Here is a 16,368-nt window from a genome sequence, read left to right as displayed (position 1 = left end):
TATCTGCCTAAGAAGGGATGTACCGGTCACTTTAATGCAGTTTGGCTTTACTTAATTTGGAGGGAAAAGCAAACACCAGGGAAACCAGAGAAATAAGACAAAGCAGAATAGCCTTGTCCTTTTTCTTTATCAAAACCAACATTCCCATGGGAAAGAGTGGCTTCCATTTACGGTCAGAGCACCAGCTTTATAAGTTAATGTCCACTTCCTTCCCTGTCAACCCCATGCAGACTGTCACCCAAGAATCCCTTGAGAAATGTTGAAGCCCTAATTCATTCTCCTTTTCCCATGCAATGCAGATCGACCTGAGTAAAATGAGGTAGCACATGCAAGTTGTTTTATGAATTTGCAAAGACTCATGACAGACTTTAAATAATCTACCCCAAGGGAAAACTAAGAGGATGGAGAAATTGAAGCTGATATTGCCATTCTCTTTAGTCATAGGAGCCCTGTCCTGTCCCTTTAATTCTGGAGCTGGCACACTGTGGAAGTCAGACCAGTAGCTCCCTTTTGCAGATGGTCTATTGCATTTGCTATTGACATTACAACCTGTTCACTTTCCTTTCCCTCCCAGCGGCAGCCAGAACATTGACCAAAGGCTCTTGGAAGAAGAAACACATTCAAGGCCATTAGTCTGTGGTTGCATGTGTGTTCGGGCCTCCAGCTCGCACTCACTCCATCCTGACAAGTACAGAAGGTGAAAACATTGCTAGACGGTCTGTTTCTGAGAGGTATCAACCTGTTGCTGAAAGATTTATCAGCAGGGAACTGTGAGGTAGGAGAAGGCCTTTACTTGAACCGAAATTGGTCATTCAGAGTTCATACTGTAACTTGATCATTTATTTATATTTTATGCACCTACCACCAAGGAGAAGAGGATGCGTGTGGGACCATTACCTCACTGAATGTGGTGTGGTCAAGTGACTATCTCATTGGACGGTGTTATAGGGACTTCATTGTGCAGCTCATGTGAATATTGCTTTTAACCCTTTGGATTCTGTGTGATCTCCAGTGAGCAGGACGAAATTAGGTTTTGCCTTCTCTATTCACCATCCACTGCAGATGGGATCCGGGATATGGCTACTGCTTCATACCCCATACACATACATATCTCTCTCCACCCACTCATGAAAGAGAATTTGGCTGGGGAAAGGTGACAATAGGCCTGGAAAAATCTAAGGATGGACCATAGCAAAGAGGACTCTTGTAAATATTAATTGCCTATGTTCATGAGATGTTCAGTGACATGAAACATATCAATGACCAGAAAAGGCAGTGACATCTTGGCACTGTTCTAAAAATCATAGTAACACCTATGTACACAAGGCTTCATACCTGCCAGAAAGTGCTTATTCCATTTTCTCATTTAATCTATGGATATTTCTATTCTTACTTTACAGATGAAATAATGGAAGTCTAAGGTATGATTTGCCCAAAGTCATAGCACGGACCTGGATGCTTAGACCAGAGGTCTGTTCTCCAAGGTCTCCAAAACCACTTCTAAAGGTCAGTTATATGAACCCACATTTGAACTACCCAACCCTTACCCTTAAGCCAGCAGACCCCCAGTCATGAGTGGTTCACATATGAAGGGGCACCTGATGATCTTGGGTTGGCCATTCAGATTGGAACAAACACAGACTTGAGCCTCTATGGAGCTAAGTTAAGTGGGGCCATGAGAGGAATGCCCATAACCTCTTGTTGCTGAACTCTCAGAAGTTACTTTTCTTTCTACCTCTCCAAGTCTTATTTGGGGTTCTCCAAAATCTTCCTCTTCTTACTTAAGATAATACGGAAGATATGTGAGGTTAGTTCATTCAACACACATTTTCAACCAAGTTCTTCCTTGCCTTCCTCATGTAAGACTGGCTATACTATGTAGTTCTGGCCAAGGAGACAAAGGCATAACTCCTTGGGCTTGAGTACGGGTTCAAAAATAAAAAAGCGAAGATGTGCCTTTCCCATTTCTTGCTGACTGGAAAGCAGATGTTATGCCTGAAGGGGCAGAAGCCATCTGGAAAACATTTTTTTTAAAAAGACCAAAAAACTACAGAATCGAAAGATCACTGAATCAGGGTATCAGCCCTGGACAGCCTATGTCTAGACTTTGTAACATACATAAAAAGGAAAGATACAGCTATTAGTTTAAGCCTCTGTGAGTTGAGTATTCTGATATTTCCCAACAAAAGATGTGACTTCTTGAGCTTAGAACTGGTAGAATATTGCACTCCTTTGAAGCATATGAAACTGATTTAAAGGATTTGAACATCTCATCTGTGACAAGGGGCCTAAGAAAACCATTCACACATAGAGATCCAGAGGACTACACTGTACATGTAAGAAGGATGGTCCTTGAGATGTCCACTTCTAAATCTTCCATCCTTTACAGATTGGAACTGGATGAAGGTATCCTGGTCAGGCTTCTTTAGGTTATTTGAAGGAAAATGTATAGAAAACTTTGGGTAAAGATGGTTATTGCAAAGATAGAAGAAATGTGGAATAATCTGGAATATTGACCAGACACCATAGTAGTTCAGATTCCATTTATTACAAAGCAGTCATTTACTATCATGCAACAAATGTTTATGGATGCCAATAATAATGCCAGGTACACATATTCCATGGCAAATATGATTTATCTGCTTTCAGAAAACTTTAATATGGATCTCAAGGCACCTGATTCAGTAAGCACTTCCTATAAATTTGATGAACATCTAGGTAGTTGGGATCCACAGAAGTTTCACAGAAAAATGAAAAATAACTCAGCACAGCTAAGAAAAAAAATAATAGTAATCTGCTCTGTTGTTGTTCACCTAGCATTTGTGCTTTCCCAAGAAAAGAACTGAGAGGATTGGTCTGAGACCAGTCAGGGAGAAATACTGCTCTTGGACACATTTGACAGGTCATCTCAAAAGGTGATTGGATTTCCTCCTGCCCAGTCATAGTGGCTGTTGCTGGAGTGTTTTCATGACTACGTTAGTCTGCTTAGGCTGCAATGACAAAATAGCACAGACCATGTGGCTCCAACAACAGAAATATATTTTCTCACAGTTTTGAAGTCTAGAAGTCCAGGTCAGGGTCTGGCATGGTCAGTTTCTGGTGAGAACTCCCTTTCTGGGTTGCAGACAGCTGCCTCCTTGCTATGTTTTCACACAGTAGAGAGAGAAACCTTGGATATCTCTCTTCTTTTAAAGGCACAAATCCTATCAGATTAGGGCCCCATCTTTATGACCTCATTTAACATTCATTACCTCCTCTCAGGCCCCATCTCCAAATGCATTCACATTGGGGGTGAAGAGCTTCAATATATGAATTTTGGAGAAGGGAGGGAAACAAACTTCTATCCATAAGAATGACTGATTCTGCCTGCCTGGAGAATACTCTTTATGAACATTACCACAAGATCAGGAAGAAAATTAGGGACACTTTCGTTCTAATTCAGCTCTTTAGACACTATGGATTTTCCATCAAACATTCTAGTAAAAAAGGACATGCTTTCCTGGCATGGGGACAAAAATACTACACCTGGAGGTTATAGTAGTCAGGTTCTTCCTCTGCAAAACACCCAGCTCGTTCACTTCAAGGAGACACCATATATGGCCAGCAGGTAATCCATTTCAACTGATCTGTTTCCAGTGCTAGGAAACCCATGGGTGAACCATGGAGAGCCACTGCTGGGGATAAAGGACGGGGCTCTAGGTGGGATATAAAATGCCGCCTGGGATCTATACTTGGGTCTCAACACACATAAATAAAAACAAGGATTTTCAGGTGATTCTCAAATTGAGGTCAGGGTCAGTTATTTGCATTCTCATTTAACAGAAAAAAAAAAAAACAAAAAGAGAATACGCCAGGTCATAGGAAGAGCTTATGATAAAAACAGAGTTTCCCAAGCCCAAAACCACCGGCCCCAGCCACTACCAAGATGCATGCACGGCAGTCCTGTCCTATGGGAGGCCTTGGTCTAAGGACAAATCTTTCCCTTTATTTAGCCCTCTGATGGTTCAGTCTTGCTTTTAACAGTGTTAGCTACTGCTCAAGGGTCCTCTCCCAAAGATTTCCTATGTATTAAAGGCAACATACCTGAAAAAAAGAGACTGAAACTTTCAACATTAAAATTCAGATTGGCACAAGCCAAGACCCCTCAAGGAAGTATAGTAAAAAAAGTCAGAATTGCATGTTTCCACATCTGTTTTCAATGAGACTTATGTCAAATAATTGTATTCTTTGACAAAAGCAATCCAAAGAATTACTTAGTTTTTTCAGAATGCCTTGAAATGTCATTAAAATTCACCTACTAGCACACAGATACAACATACCACCTGTCCATAGTGTTAGATCAAATAAGAAGGCAGGGGCTTGGGCCTCCTGAATAGGAAGAGACTTGAGCTGCAGCAGAAGGGGAGAGGCGATGCTATGTTTAGCATTCCTGTTCCCACCAACCTGGGGCATGTGACCTGTTTTTAGCTTGACACCAATCAGAAAATGGCTCTGCTACAGTACCCTCCCTGTTAATACAAATGAGACATATCCCTGGAAAAGAGAACACCAACATGGTCTGAGCACTCAAATGACAGAAGTCATCCCTGCTAGCAAGTCAACAGCAATAGTCATTTTACAGAACACAATTGAGAAAGCAAACATGCAAGAATAAGTTTCTAAAGGATGATCTGGTAACATGTATGGAAAGTCTATAACTATGCAAACACTTTGGTTGAGTGATTTCAGTCCTTGGAATGTACCCAAAGGTTATTTCAAAATGTATAGGCAAGATATGTATTATCAGGAGAGAGCCCTTCTGCTCCTACACATCTTGCTGCATTTGCCAAGAAGACAACATCGACCACTCTACCCAGGCCATTTCTCAGGCTTATGCTTAAGGAAGGTGACCTTAAAGGATGAGGTTACATCGCCTGGGGCAAAGAGCAGGCTTTCTTACTGCTTACATAGAAATTGATTCCCTAACCTCACTGTGTGCACAGCATCCATCTGGGCCCACCGAATCGCTGCTATGGGCTTTGGGGGCCAGGAGAACCAGTGTACAAGCAGATGCCCAGAAGTTTTGTGTCTGCCAGCACCCACAACATAGTACTTGGCTTATTTCTGAGCTGGCAAGTAGGATAAAATCAATCCCCAACCTGAATCTTAAAGCAGCATTGTTTAGTAAAAATAATGAAACTAAATGGCCTCCGAAGAGAGTTGATTAATTATGGTACAAACATACAAAAAATGTTTAAAACTACCTCAGTTTGTATCTTTATTGACATGGAGACAATATAACAGTATATTTTTGAGTAAAAAAAAAAAGCAGGTAACTAAGAAATGTGTATAGAAGATCCACCTTTATATAAACACATATATTTCAGTCGTGCATAAAATTTCTGGATGGTTCCATACAAAAGAAATGTCAACTGAAGCTTTCTCTAGATGATAGACTTAATGAGTTTTACTTTCTCATCTGTATGGTCTATTTCCTGTAGTGAATATGAATTACTTGTGTAACAAAATAATATTAATTGAAAGAAAAGAACTGCTGTACAAAAAAATGTGATAAAATACTTGTTCTTGAAACAAACTGTGAACAAATAATATGCAAATACAGAGGAAAAATGCAAATAGAAATAGGACTTAACTTCTCAAACTCAACACCAAATGATAATCATCATCATCATCATCATCCAGTGAAGAAATGGGCAGAAGACATGAATAGACATTTCTGCAAAGAAGACATACAAATGGCTAATGGACACATGAAAAAATGATCCACATCACTTGACATCAGGGAACTACAAATCAAAACCACAATGAGATACAACCTTACACCAGTCAGAATGGCTGAAATTAACAAGACAGGGAAAACAGATGTTGCGGAGAAAGGGGAACCCTCTTACACTGTTGGTGGAAATGCAAGCTGGTATAGTCATTCTGGAAAACAGTATGGAAGGTACTCAGGACGTTAAAAATAGAGCTACCCTATGACCCTATGTAGTGCAATTGCACTACAGGTATTTATCCCAAAGGTACAGATACAGTGAAAAGAAGGAGCACATGCACCCCAATGTTCATAACAGCAATGTCCACAGTAGCCAAACTGGAAGGAGCCGAGATGTCCTTCAACGGATGACTGGATAAAGATGTGGTTCATATATACAATGGAATATTACTCAGCCATCAGAAAGGATGAATACCCACCATTTACATCGACATGGATGGAACTGGAGGGTATTATGCTAAGTGAAATAAGTCAATCAGAGAAACACAATTGTCATATGGTTTCACTCGTATGTAGAACATAAGGAATAGTGCAGAGGACAGTAGGGGAGGGGTAGGGAGGGAAAACTGAATGGGAACAAATGAGAGAGGGAGACAAACCATATAAGACTCTTGACTCTGGGAAACCAACTGAGGATTGTGGAAAGGGAGGGGGTGGGGGGATGGGGTAAATGGGTGATGTGCATTAAAGAGGGCACATGATATATCCCACTAATGAGTCATTTACCATTATATCAAAAACTAATGATGTACTATACCTTGGCTAATTGAATTTAAATAATAAAAAAAAAAAGACAAGGACAGTACCAAAAAAAAAAGGGGGGGCTCCTGATAGGACATAGCTCTTCATGTGGTACAGATGATAAACCACAGAGTCTGAAAGAGAAGTAATGGAAAAGTCCTTTATTAGACACTGTCCTCTTAGAACATGAAAGATGGGTATCAGAACCTACTTTTTAAAATCTACCTAAGTATGCCTAGTATTTTAATGGATATTGAGACAATCTTAGTCTTAGCTATTGTGAGTAATGTTGCAATCAACATGGGATTGGAGACATCTTGTCAATATCCTGTTTTCATCTCTTTTGGATAAATATCCAGAAGTGGGATTGCTCAGTCATATGGTAGTTCTCATTTTAATTTTTTGAGGAACCTCCCTACTGTTTTCCTTGGTGGTTGCTCCAATTTGTATTCCTACAAATTCCTACAGCCATTCCTACAAAACAGTGCATGAGGGTTATCTTTTTTCCACATTCTCACCAATGCCTGTTATCTCTTGTCTTTTTGATAACAACCATTCTAACAAGTGTTAGGTGATATCTCATTATGGTTTTGATTTGCATTTCCCTGATGATTAGTGATTTGAGCACCCTTTCATGTACCTTTTGACATCAGGTCTTCTTTGGGAAAATGTCTATTCAGTTCCTCTGCCCATTTTTAAATTGGATTATTTAGGGTTTTTCTCTTGAGTTGTATGAGTTCTTACACATTTTTATAATATTTTGGATATCAGCCCCTTATCAGATAATGTGATTTGCAAATATTCTCTCCCATTCTGTAGGTTGCCTTTTCATTTTGTTGACAGTTTCCTTTGTTGTACAGAAGCTTTTATGTTTATTGTAGCATTATTCACAATAGCTAAGATATGGAAACAACCTGAGTGTCCATCAATGGGTAAATGGATAAAGAAGATGTGGTATATGTATACAGTGTGGTATTATTCAGCAGTGTGAAAGGAAATCCTTCTAGTTGAGACAACATGGATGGACTTTGAGAGCATTATGCAAAGTAAAATAAACCAGACAGAGAAAACAAATACTTCATGGTATCACTTACATGTGGCATCTTGAAATAAAGAAAAGAAAAGAAAAAAAGTCAAAAGAAACAGAGAATACAAAGTAGAAAAGTGGTTGCCAGGGGCTAGGGTGAGGGGTGGGGAGAAATATGGAGAGGTTGGTAAAAGAGTACAGATTTTTAGTTATAAGATGAATAAGGTCTAAGGATTTCATGTGAAATGATGAATACAGTTGATAACACTGTATTGTATAATTGAAAATATCTTACAATTTTATGTGTCGATTACACCTCAACGAAGCTGAAATTTAACAAAAAGACAATCTGTCACATCTATGAGTTATACCATAATTTATACCTGAAGTCTGAGGCTGGCCTTCAATCTCGCTGATTCATCTCTACTTGTATGCCTTTTGAATCTCTTAGGTTCCTCCCTTCCAGCTCATCTCACTGCTCTGGCCGGAATCTTGCCCTTCCCCCATCATCTTCCTGGATATCACTACAATCTTTGAACTGGTCTGTCTCTACTTCCCATCTCTCTGGACTATCTATAACTGCTGACACGTGATTAAAACAACACATCAGAGAGTGTCACTCTCTTGCCTCAAATGCTTCCATGCCTCCCAAATACCAACAAAATGGTCTGGCAGGCAAGGCCCACAGTAATCTGCTCCAGCTATCTCACCACACTTCTCTCTTGTCCTCTGTGCCCAGCTCTCATTTATTTATTTATTTATTGCTCATTTCCTTACAGAATTTCCTTACAGACTCATTTATTTCTTGCCCCTTCCTTACAGAATGCCCTCACCCTGACCCTGTCAGGCAAGTGCTGGTTTCAGGATTCAGCTCTTGCAGGAAATGTGTCATAACCACCTCCCCAAGTTGAATTCCCTCCTTGGAGTCCCAACTAGATCATATGCAAATCAATCAAAGCACCTACCATCCTTTGCTTTCACTTGTTTCATACCATTCTTTCCCATTGGCTTGTGGGCTCTTTGAGGGAAGGAGTATATATCTGAATTGTATTTATATTATCAATATGTAGTCCTATTCCTGACACAAAAGAGAGCATCTATGCATAAACTAAAAAATACAGTCAAAACTTAAGAGTCTTGGTTCAGTCCTAGTTAGAAAACCTTTATTCTGAAAGTTCCAAGTTAACAACCCCTCCTGACAGTCTGAATGTGTTGCCGTCAATATTTTGCTGCCCCAAAAGGCATAAAGTGGATGATTCCCACCTGCAAAGAATGTTGCTTTGGAAACAGTTGTCCTGCCTGCCACAGGGCAGCCCCCTCTGCTGCCATTGGAGAGAGAACACCTTGGGAATGTCCACATCCCTGGGAGGAGAGCCAGCAGGAAGAACTGACACTGTAATAGCATATGCTGTGTGCTTTATAAGATTATCATATAGAACAGAGCACGCTAAAATACTCTAAGCTTTTCCTATAATTTATTAATGAAAACATTGAAGAACAGAAACAAATGTGAACTCGGGAAAATCAAAGCAGATGTAGAAAAAAACAGTAAAAGCCTTCAGCCCTGACTGATCCAGTAGGATGTGGGACTGAATCTAGATATCAGGTTTCTATACTCCATTTTTTAAAGATTTTATTTATTTATTTATTTATTTATTTATTTATTTATTTATTTATTTATGAGAGCGAGAGAGCATGAGCAGGGGGAGGGACAAAGGGAGAAGCAGGCTCCCCACTATGCAGGGAGCCCGACCTGGGATTCCATCTTAGGACCCCAGGATCATGACCTGAGCCAAAGGCAGATGGTTAACTGACTGAGCCGCCCAGGAGCTCCTCTGTATTACAGTTAAAATGTCTTACTTGGGGGCGCCTGGGTGGCTCAGGCGTTAAGTGTCTTCCTTCAGCTTAGGGCATGATCCCAGAGTCCTGGGATCGAGCCCCGCATCAGGCTCCCTGCTCCACTGGGAAGCCTGCTTCTCCCTCTCCCACTCCCCCTGCTTGTGTTCCCTCTCTCACTGGCTGTCTCTCTCTCTGTCAAATAAATAAATAAAATCTTTAAAAAAAATAAATAAAATGTCTCACTTGGAATAGGACTCTAAAAGATAGATCAAATGTAAATTTAGAATTTTCTTTATTTCTTCAGTATGATCCCTTACCTTAAGCAATGCATAAGAAGGTGTTTACCAAGGGGCGCCTGGGTGGCATAGCGGTTAAGCGTCTGCCTTCGGCTCAGGGCGTGATTCTGGCGTTCTGGGATCGAGCCCCACATCAGGCTCCTCCGCTGTGAGCCTGCTTCTTCCTCTCCCACTCCCCCTGCTTGTGTTCCCTCTCTCCTGGCTGTCTCTATCTCTGTTGAATAAATAAATAAAATCTTAAAAAAAGAAAAGAAGGTGTTTACCACAAGGTCGAAATGTCGAGACAGACCCCATAACATGATAGGATTTGATAAGCTATTTCTAACATGAAGATTTTTGCCAAGAAAGGCTCTGGAACAACTAGCAACAGTGGAGTTTACAGAGCTATCTTTTAAATCACAAGCAGGACAAGCCATCCTGTCATTAAAGGTTCTTTCTCCTCCTGATACTCAGCACCCTGAGTTGGCCTCACTCAGTTGGTTAGAGAAGGAGTTAGAGTAAAAACATAACTTAGGGTCTTCTGGAAGGGACTGGGTCTTCGGAGCTCACCCAGCATCCACATAGCTAGAAGCAGGCCCTCTGGACACTCGCATCACAAGGGCTCAAGAGGAGGGCTCTGAACTCTGTTAGGTCTATAGGTAAGAGCAGCACTTGGAGTAAGAGTCAGCATGTACCCCGCAGTAGGTCTACCCCAGACTTCTACAAATGCAGCAACAGCTTTCTTGTTGCTTGAGGCTTTGCTTAAGAGAACTCTTTTGCTCCTCTTGGGTTTTTTTTCTTTTTTTCAACAATTTTATACATTATTGAGTGCTCATCAAGGTAATGTACTCTCTTCTTTTTCTATTTCACCCATCCCCGCCAATTCCCCTCTGGCAACCATGAGTTTGTTCTCTGTATTTGAGAGTCTGGTTTTTTTGTTTGGCTCTTTTTCCTTTGTTTTGTTGTTGTTGTCCTTTGTTTTGTTTCTTAAATTTCACATATGACTAAAATCATATGGTATTTGTCTTTCTCTAACTTAGTTCACTTAGTATTATATCCTCTAGGTCCATCCATGTTGCTGCAAATGGCAAGATCTCATTCTTTTTTATGGCTGGGTAATATTTATTTTTTTTAAGATTTTATTTATTTATTTGAGAGAGAGAGAGAGAGAATGAGTGGTAGGGAGGGGCTGAGGGGGAGAGAGGGAGAAGCAGACTCTTTGCTGAGCAGGAAACCCAATGTGGGACTCCATCCCAGGACCCTGGGATCACCACCTGAGCTGAAGGCAGACACTTAACCAGCTGAGCCACCAGGTGCCCCTGGTTGGGTAATATTTCATTGTATATATATACCATATCTTCTTTATCCATTCATCTATCAGTGGATACTTGGGATTCTTCCATATCCTGGACACTGTAAACAATGCTGCAATAAACATAGAGGGGTAAATATCTTTTCACAACTCATGTTTTTATTTTTTTTGGACAAATACCCAGTAGTGGGATTACTGGATCATATGATATTTTTATTTTTAATTTTTTGAGGAACCTCCATACTGTCTTCCACAGTGGCCACACCAGTTTTCATTCCCAAAAATAGTGCATGGGGGTTAATTTTTCTCTACTTCCCCGCCAACACTTGTTGTTTCTTGTATTTTTTATTTTAGCCATTCTGACAGGTGTAAGATGACATCTCATTATGGCTTTGATTTGCATTTCCCTTATGATTAGTGATGTTGAGCATCTTTTCATGTATCTGTTGGCCATATGTATGTCCTCTTTGGAAAAATGTCTATGCAGGTCCTCTGTCCATTTTTTAATCAGATTATTTGGGGTCTTCTGGTGTTGAGTTGCATAAGTTCTTTATATATTTTGGATATTAACCCCTTATTGAATATAAGATTTGCAAATATCTTTTCCCATTCATGAGTTGCTTTTGATTACTCCATTATGGCTTATTAATTATTAAACCCTATGTCATCTTCATACTCTTAGCCAGCCCAGACTTTTTATCTTGTGATCGGCATGACTTCTTTTCCAACAGTCCCAAGGAACTTTGTTGTGTTATTTGATGTCACTTCTAGCCTCAGAAGCTGACTCCCACCTCTGAACTGGTTGGATCAGGGTTGGAAACTACATCAGTTTCTCTGCCTCCCAGAGCTAGAACCATCCACCAAATTACATACACAGAGGAAGCATAATCAACTGGTTATGATTTACTGTGCCCAGTCCAGGTCTTAGTTTAGCCCTGATAATAGGATGAGGCTGTCTTGAAGCAGTTCTCACAGCTGACTAGGCAAATGCAGTTCTATTATTCAATTCAAAGTCTCGAGTATGGTTCAGTTTGTGACTTAGTCTATGGGTGTTGTAAATGATTTGGTGTAAAAAAAAATGGTTTATTTCATAAATATTTCAGAGATATCCAGATTGTCACATTTCATTCTTTATAGTTTTATAAAAGTATGTAAATAAGACTCAAATATATGGACAAAAGAAGGAATTTTTTCCAAACCTTATCATAGAATGGTAGAATGAGTATGTTTTTCATTTGGAACTTTCCTGAGGTTCATGAAAAAATAAAAGAAAAATGGGTGGGTTACATAGAAACTTATTAAGTATCATCTGTTATTAAAATTATGCCCCACGGATTGGAAATATTCATCACGTTTAGTTTTTCTTCATTGCTTTCAGTATCAGGCTCTATATTTGGGAAGAAATAGTGAAGAAGTGACTTTTTGTGGTTATTGTATTTATTTCTATATGAGAAACCATTGTTTTACTTCCAGAAAGTCCCAAAATTTGAGAAAGGACATTCAAAGCTACTTAGCCAGAATTTAAACAAGTACATCATCAACATCATTTTGATTGAGGGTGGGAGTGTGTGAGATTGGGAAATGGGGAGGAGGTTATTTTATTTTAATTGCTTGGGTGTGGGAGGATCTGGTTATCAGTTTCCTATGAAATGCACTCCGTGCTGAGGGGTTCTGTGCTCGTCTTAGTCATTAAATCAAGATTCTATGATTCTCTCATTACTTACACATGAACTTAGTGACTTACAATAACACTTCATGATCCAATCTCAACTTGCTCTTTTCCAGCTGTGACAAGGATAACATCCCCGCCCCCAGGAGCCTAGCAGCACCTTTCCCACGCCAGTGAGATTGTACTCTGGTCCATGCAGAAGTGGCAGTTACTGGGCAGCACGGGTTTCTGTAGTAATGGGAGAGAAAGCACAGGGCATGTCAGTTCTCACCCCATCTGGGCAACAAAAGGGATCTTCTGAGTAACTCCTAGGTTGTGCTTTATAGGTACTGAACCCAGAGAAGGATGTATTTGGTCATGGCCAGGGTCTTGTGCTGGTAATCATCAAATTTCCAAAAGATGGAAGAAATATGGTGGATGCGTGTGTACGTCTCTCTGAATAGGGGACAAGGAGCTAACATCTCTGGACTGGTTGAAACAGCCTCTAGAACAGTTTCACATGCTTCCTCTCCAAGCTCTTTCAACCAAGCTGTGAATCTTTTTCAACATGGCAGTCTACTGCTCTATGTTAAGGCAAGATTTTAATCACCCCTTGATAGAATTATTAACTTCCAAAGAGGGAAAAGAGGACAATCCATAATCAAAAAGGAAATATTGCTATCATAGGATCACTAATATATATTTAGAGGATGAGGCAAAACAGGTTTGTTTATTAGTTTTCAGTTTTCCCATTATTGCAGAATCCTTCTCTTGAGTCCTCTCTTTCCTGGTCTCCCTTCATAGTCTTTATGTCCTATTTCCCTCCACCTAGAACCCTGGCTCCCAACCAGCTGTCCCATTTAGCTTCACCACCTTTGGAAACTCTGTCAAATCTATAGAGTCCTATTTATCCTTAGAAGTGGCTTTACACTTAGAAGTGGCTAAATTGTGAAAGGAGCCGAGATGCCGTTCAACAGATGACTAGATTAAGAAGTTGTGGTCCATATATACAATGGAATATTATTCAGCTGTCAGAAAGAATGAGTTCTCAACATTTGCTGCAACATGGACGGCACTGGAGGAGATAATGCTAAGTGAAATAAGTCAAGCAGAGAAAGACAATTATCATATGATTTCTCTCATCTATGGAATATAAGAACTAGGAAGATCGGTAGGGGAAGAAAGGGATAAAGAAGGGGGGTAATCACTCCTACATTGTTGGTGGGAATGCAAGTTGGTACGGCCACTCTGGAAAACAGTGTGGAGGTCCCTTAAAAAGTTAAAAATTGAGCTACCCTATGATCCAGCCATTGCACTACTGGGTGTTTACCCCAAAGATACAGACGTAGTGAAGAGAAGGGCCATATGCACCCCAATGTTCATAGCAGCAATGTCCACAATAGCTAAATCGTGGAAGGAGCCGAGATGCCCTTCAACAGATGACTGGATTAAGAAGTTGTGGTCCATATATACAATGGAATATTACTCAGCTATCAGAAAGAACGAGTTCTCAACATTTGCTACAACATGGACGGCACTGGAGGAGATAATGCTAAGTGAAATAAGTCAAGCAGAGAAAGACAACTATCATATGATTTCTCTCATCTATGGAACATAAGAACTAGAATGATCAGTAGGGGAAGAAAGGGATAAAGAAAGGGGGGGTAATCAGAAGGGGGAATGAAACATGAGAGACTATGGACTATGAGAAACAAACTGAGGGCTACAGAGGGGAGGGGGGTGGGGGAATGGGATAGGCCGGTGATGGGTAGTAAGGAGGGCACATATTGCATGGTGCACTGGGTGTTATACACAACTAATGAATCATCGAGCCTTGCATCGAAAACCGGGGATGTACTGTATGGTGACTAACATAATATAATAAAAAATCATTATAAAAATATATTAAAAAAAAGAAGGGGGGTAATCAGAAGGGGGAATGAAGCATGAGAGACTATGGACTATGAGAAACAAACTGAGGGCTTCAGAGGGGAGGGGGTGGGGGAATGGGATAGGCTGGTGATGGGTAGTAAGGAGGGCACGTATTGCATGGTGCACTGGGTGTTATATGCAACTAATGAATCATCGAACTTTACATCAAAAACCAGGGATGTACTGTATGGTGACTAACACAATATAATAAAAAAAAATTTTTTAAAAAGTGGCTTTAGGTTCTTCATACTTAAAATACACATGACAAAACTTTGATAATATTATCCACTTCTTATTGCATAGCCTTGATCTTCTGTGCAAAAACAACCTGACCTCTATTCTCTGATTAATTTAAAAAAGAAAGTTCCTGACTGAGAGATGGCCGGAGAAGAAGAGAATATGGGGGGAAAGACAATGGAGAAAAATCCTGTCTTTGTGGCATTTGAAATTAGGCCATTACCATGACTAAATTCTCACAACTTTTTGGATTATCAATCAGCTGTCTTCTTTCAGTCATGGTATCTGCAAATTAGTGAGGTTCTTCAGCTAATGTAAATACCTTTCATTTTTATTTGTCATTATCCATTTTTAAATGAAGGATTCAATCTCTGGTAATAGCTGCTCAGATTGATTCTCTATCAGTTTTCCCAAAACGGGCTAAATTATCTTTCAGAAATAGAATTGACAAATTCTTGGAACTTAAATCAACCAAAACACAAAAGTATTTGTTTTGTTTCATTTGTTTTAGTGTGAATATATAATACTTTAAAAGAAACACCATATGCAACTCAATTAATATGATTCATAGAGTTGTCATTAGAAATTGGCCAATAATCATGCTGAAGTAAAACAACTTTTATTTTGAAAATTACCAAATGTTGTTCTTTTTTCTTGTTATTATTTATTCTCTGCCTCTTTTCTCAGATTAATTGATGATGGTAAGACTAAAACAAATGAATTTATGAAGAAAGAAAAAAAGAAAGAAAAGAAGCGAGGATGATAAAAGAGTATAAATACACAGCCCATATAAACTTACGTAGTTGCAAACATTAAATTTGGTTCTAAGGACTCTGACAGCATAAGCAAAACAAGGGAGATATGGATTATTATGCAGTTCTTATTATTAGATAAGAAGAAACACACTAGTTCCTCAGGAAAGCAAGTGTATTTTTCTTGTATTAATTTCTCAAGGAAATCACAGTGACGGGGCCTCATACAGGAAACACTGAGTGATGTCATACACAGTATATTCAACTGGAGTTCTTCAGGCAAGGACACCACACGGAGCCCCTCTTAGAAATCAAGGGCACAAAATGAAAGTGCAACTGTGTTTAGGCAATTTTAAGTCCAAATATGAAGCTTTCTGCAAGTCCAGCTCGACTGGGGGCATGAATGGAGTACTTAACATTTAGACTACTCTTTTGTTGAGGCTGGTAACAGACACTTTAAATGTTGCCTTTACAGTGGGGACATAGAAGGCCAGTGGTATGATGAAATGGTTGAAAGCAGATCCATTATTCTCGACCAAGAGACTCAACCACAGCGTAAGGATCTATCACAACCAAGCTACAGGTGAGCAGTGGTTACACTCTTCATTGATGGCTCTCCCACCTCCCCCAGACCTGTATTCTTTTTTAATTTTTATTTTTAATTTTATTTTTTATTTTTACCTGGAGGTAAATACAGACACGGCTTATTTAAAGTTATTTCCAGCACATAGAGAATTGAAAATGCACCTTCTGCAACAGAGAAGATTATATACTTGGGACCTACCCAGTGGGGATCATCCCCATGGAGCTGCGCAGACTGGGATTGGAATGG

At 39.8% G+C, this 16,368-nt stretch overlaps 1 protein-coding gene across 5 annotated transcripts in view; it reads right to left on the bottom strand.

Annotated features, from left to right (window-relative positions):
- LOC148110435 (uncharacterized) overlaps window positions 1-16,368 on the bottom strand; it is an 81,584-nt gene that overhangs the window by 6,340 nt on the left and 58,876 nt on the right. For 3 of the 5 annotated variants that reach the window (XR_015724071.1, XR_015724069.1, XR_015724070.1), the window contains one exon: window positions 9,401-12,864. Coding sequence is in view for 2 of the 5 variants with exons in the window: in XM_087861204.1 (XP_087717330.1) it covers window positions 12,712-12,864 (153 nt within the window). In the remaining 3 variants the exon portion in view is untranslated. Of the gene's footprint in view, window positions 1-9,400; window positions 12,865-16,368 lie in introns of those variants that run through there. The other 2 variants (XM_087861204.1, XM_087861205.1) reach the window with 1 other exon arrangement.

This window comes from Ursus americanus, chromosome 3 (assembly GCF_024610735.1).
Source record: "Ursus americanus isolate L20-20 chromosome 3, mUrsAme1.1.p, whole genome shotgun sequence".
NCBI classification, from domain to species: Eukaryota; Metazoa; Chordata; class Mammalia; order Carnivora; family Ursidae; genus Ursus; species Ursus americanus.
Note: the sequence above shows the minus strand (reverse complement) of the source record. Positions and strands in the feature narration are given on the sequence as shown.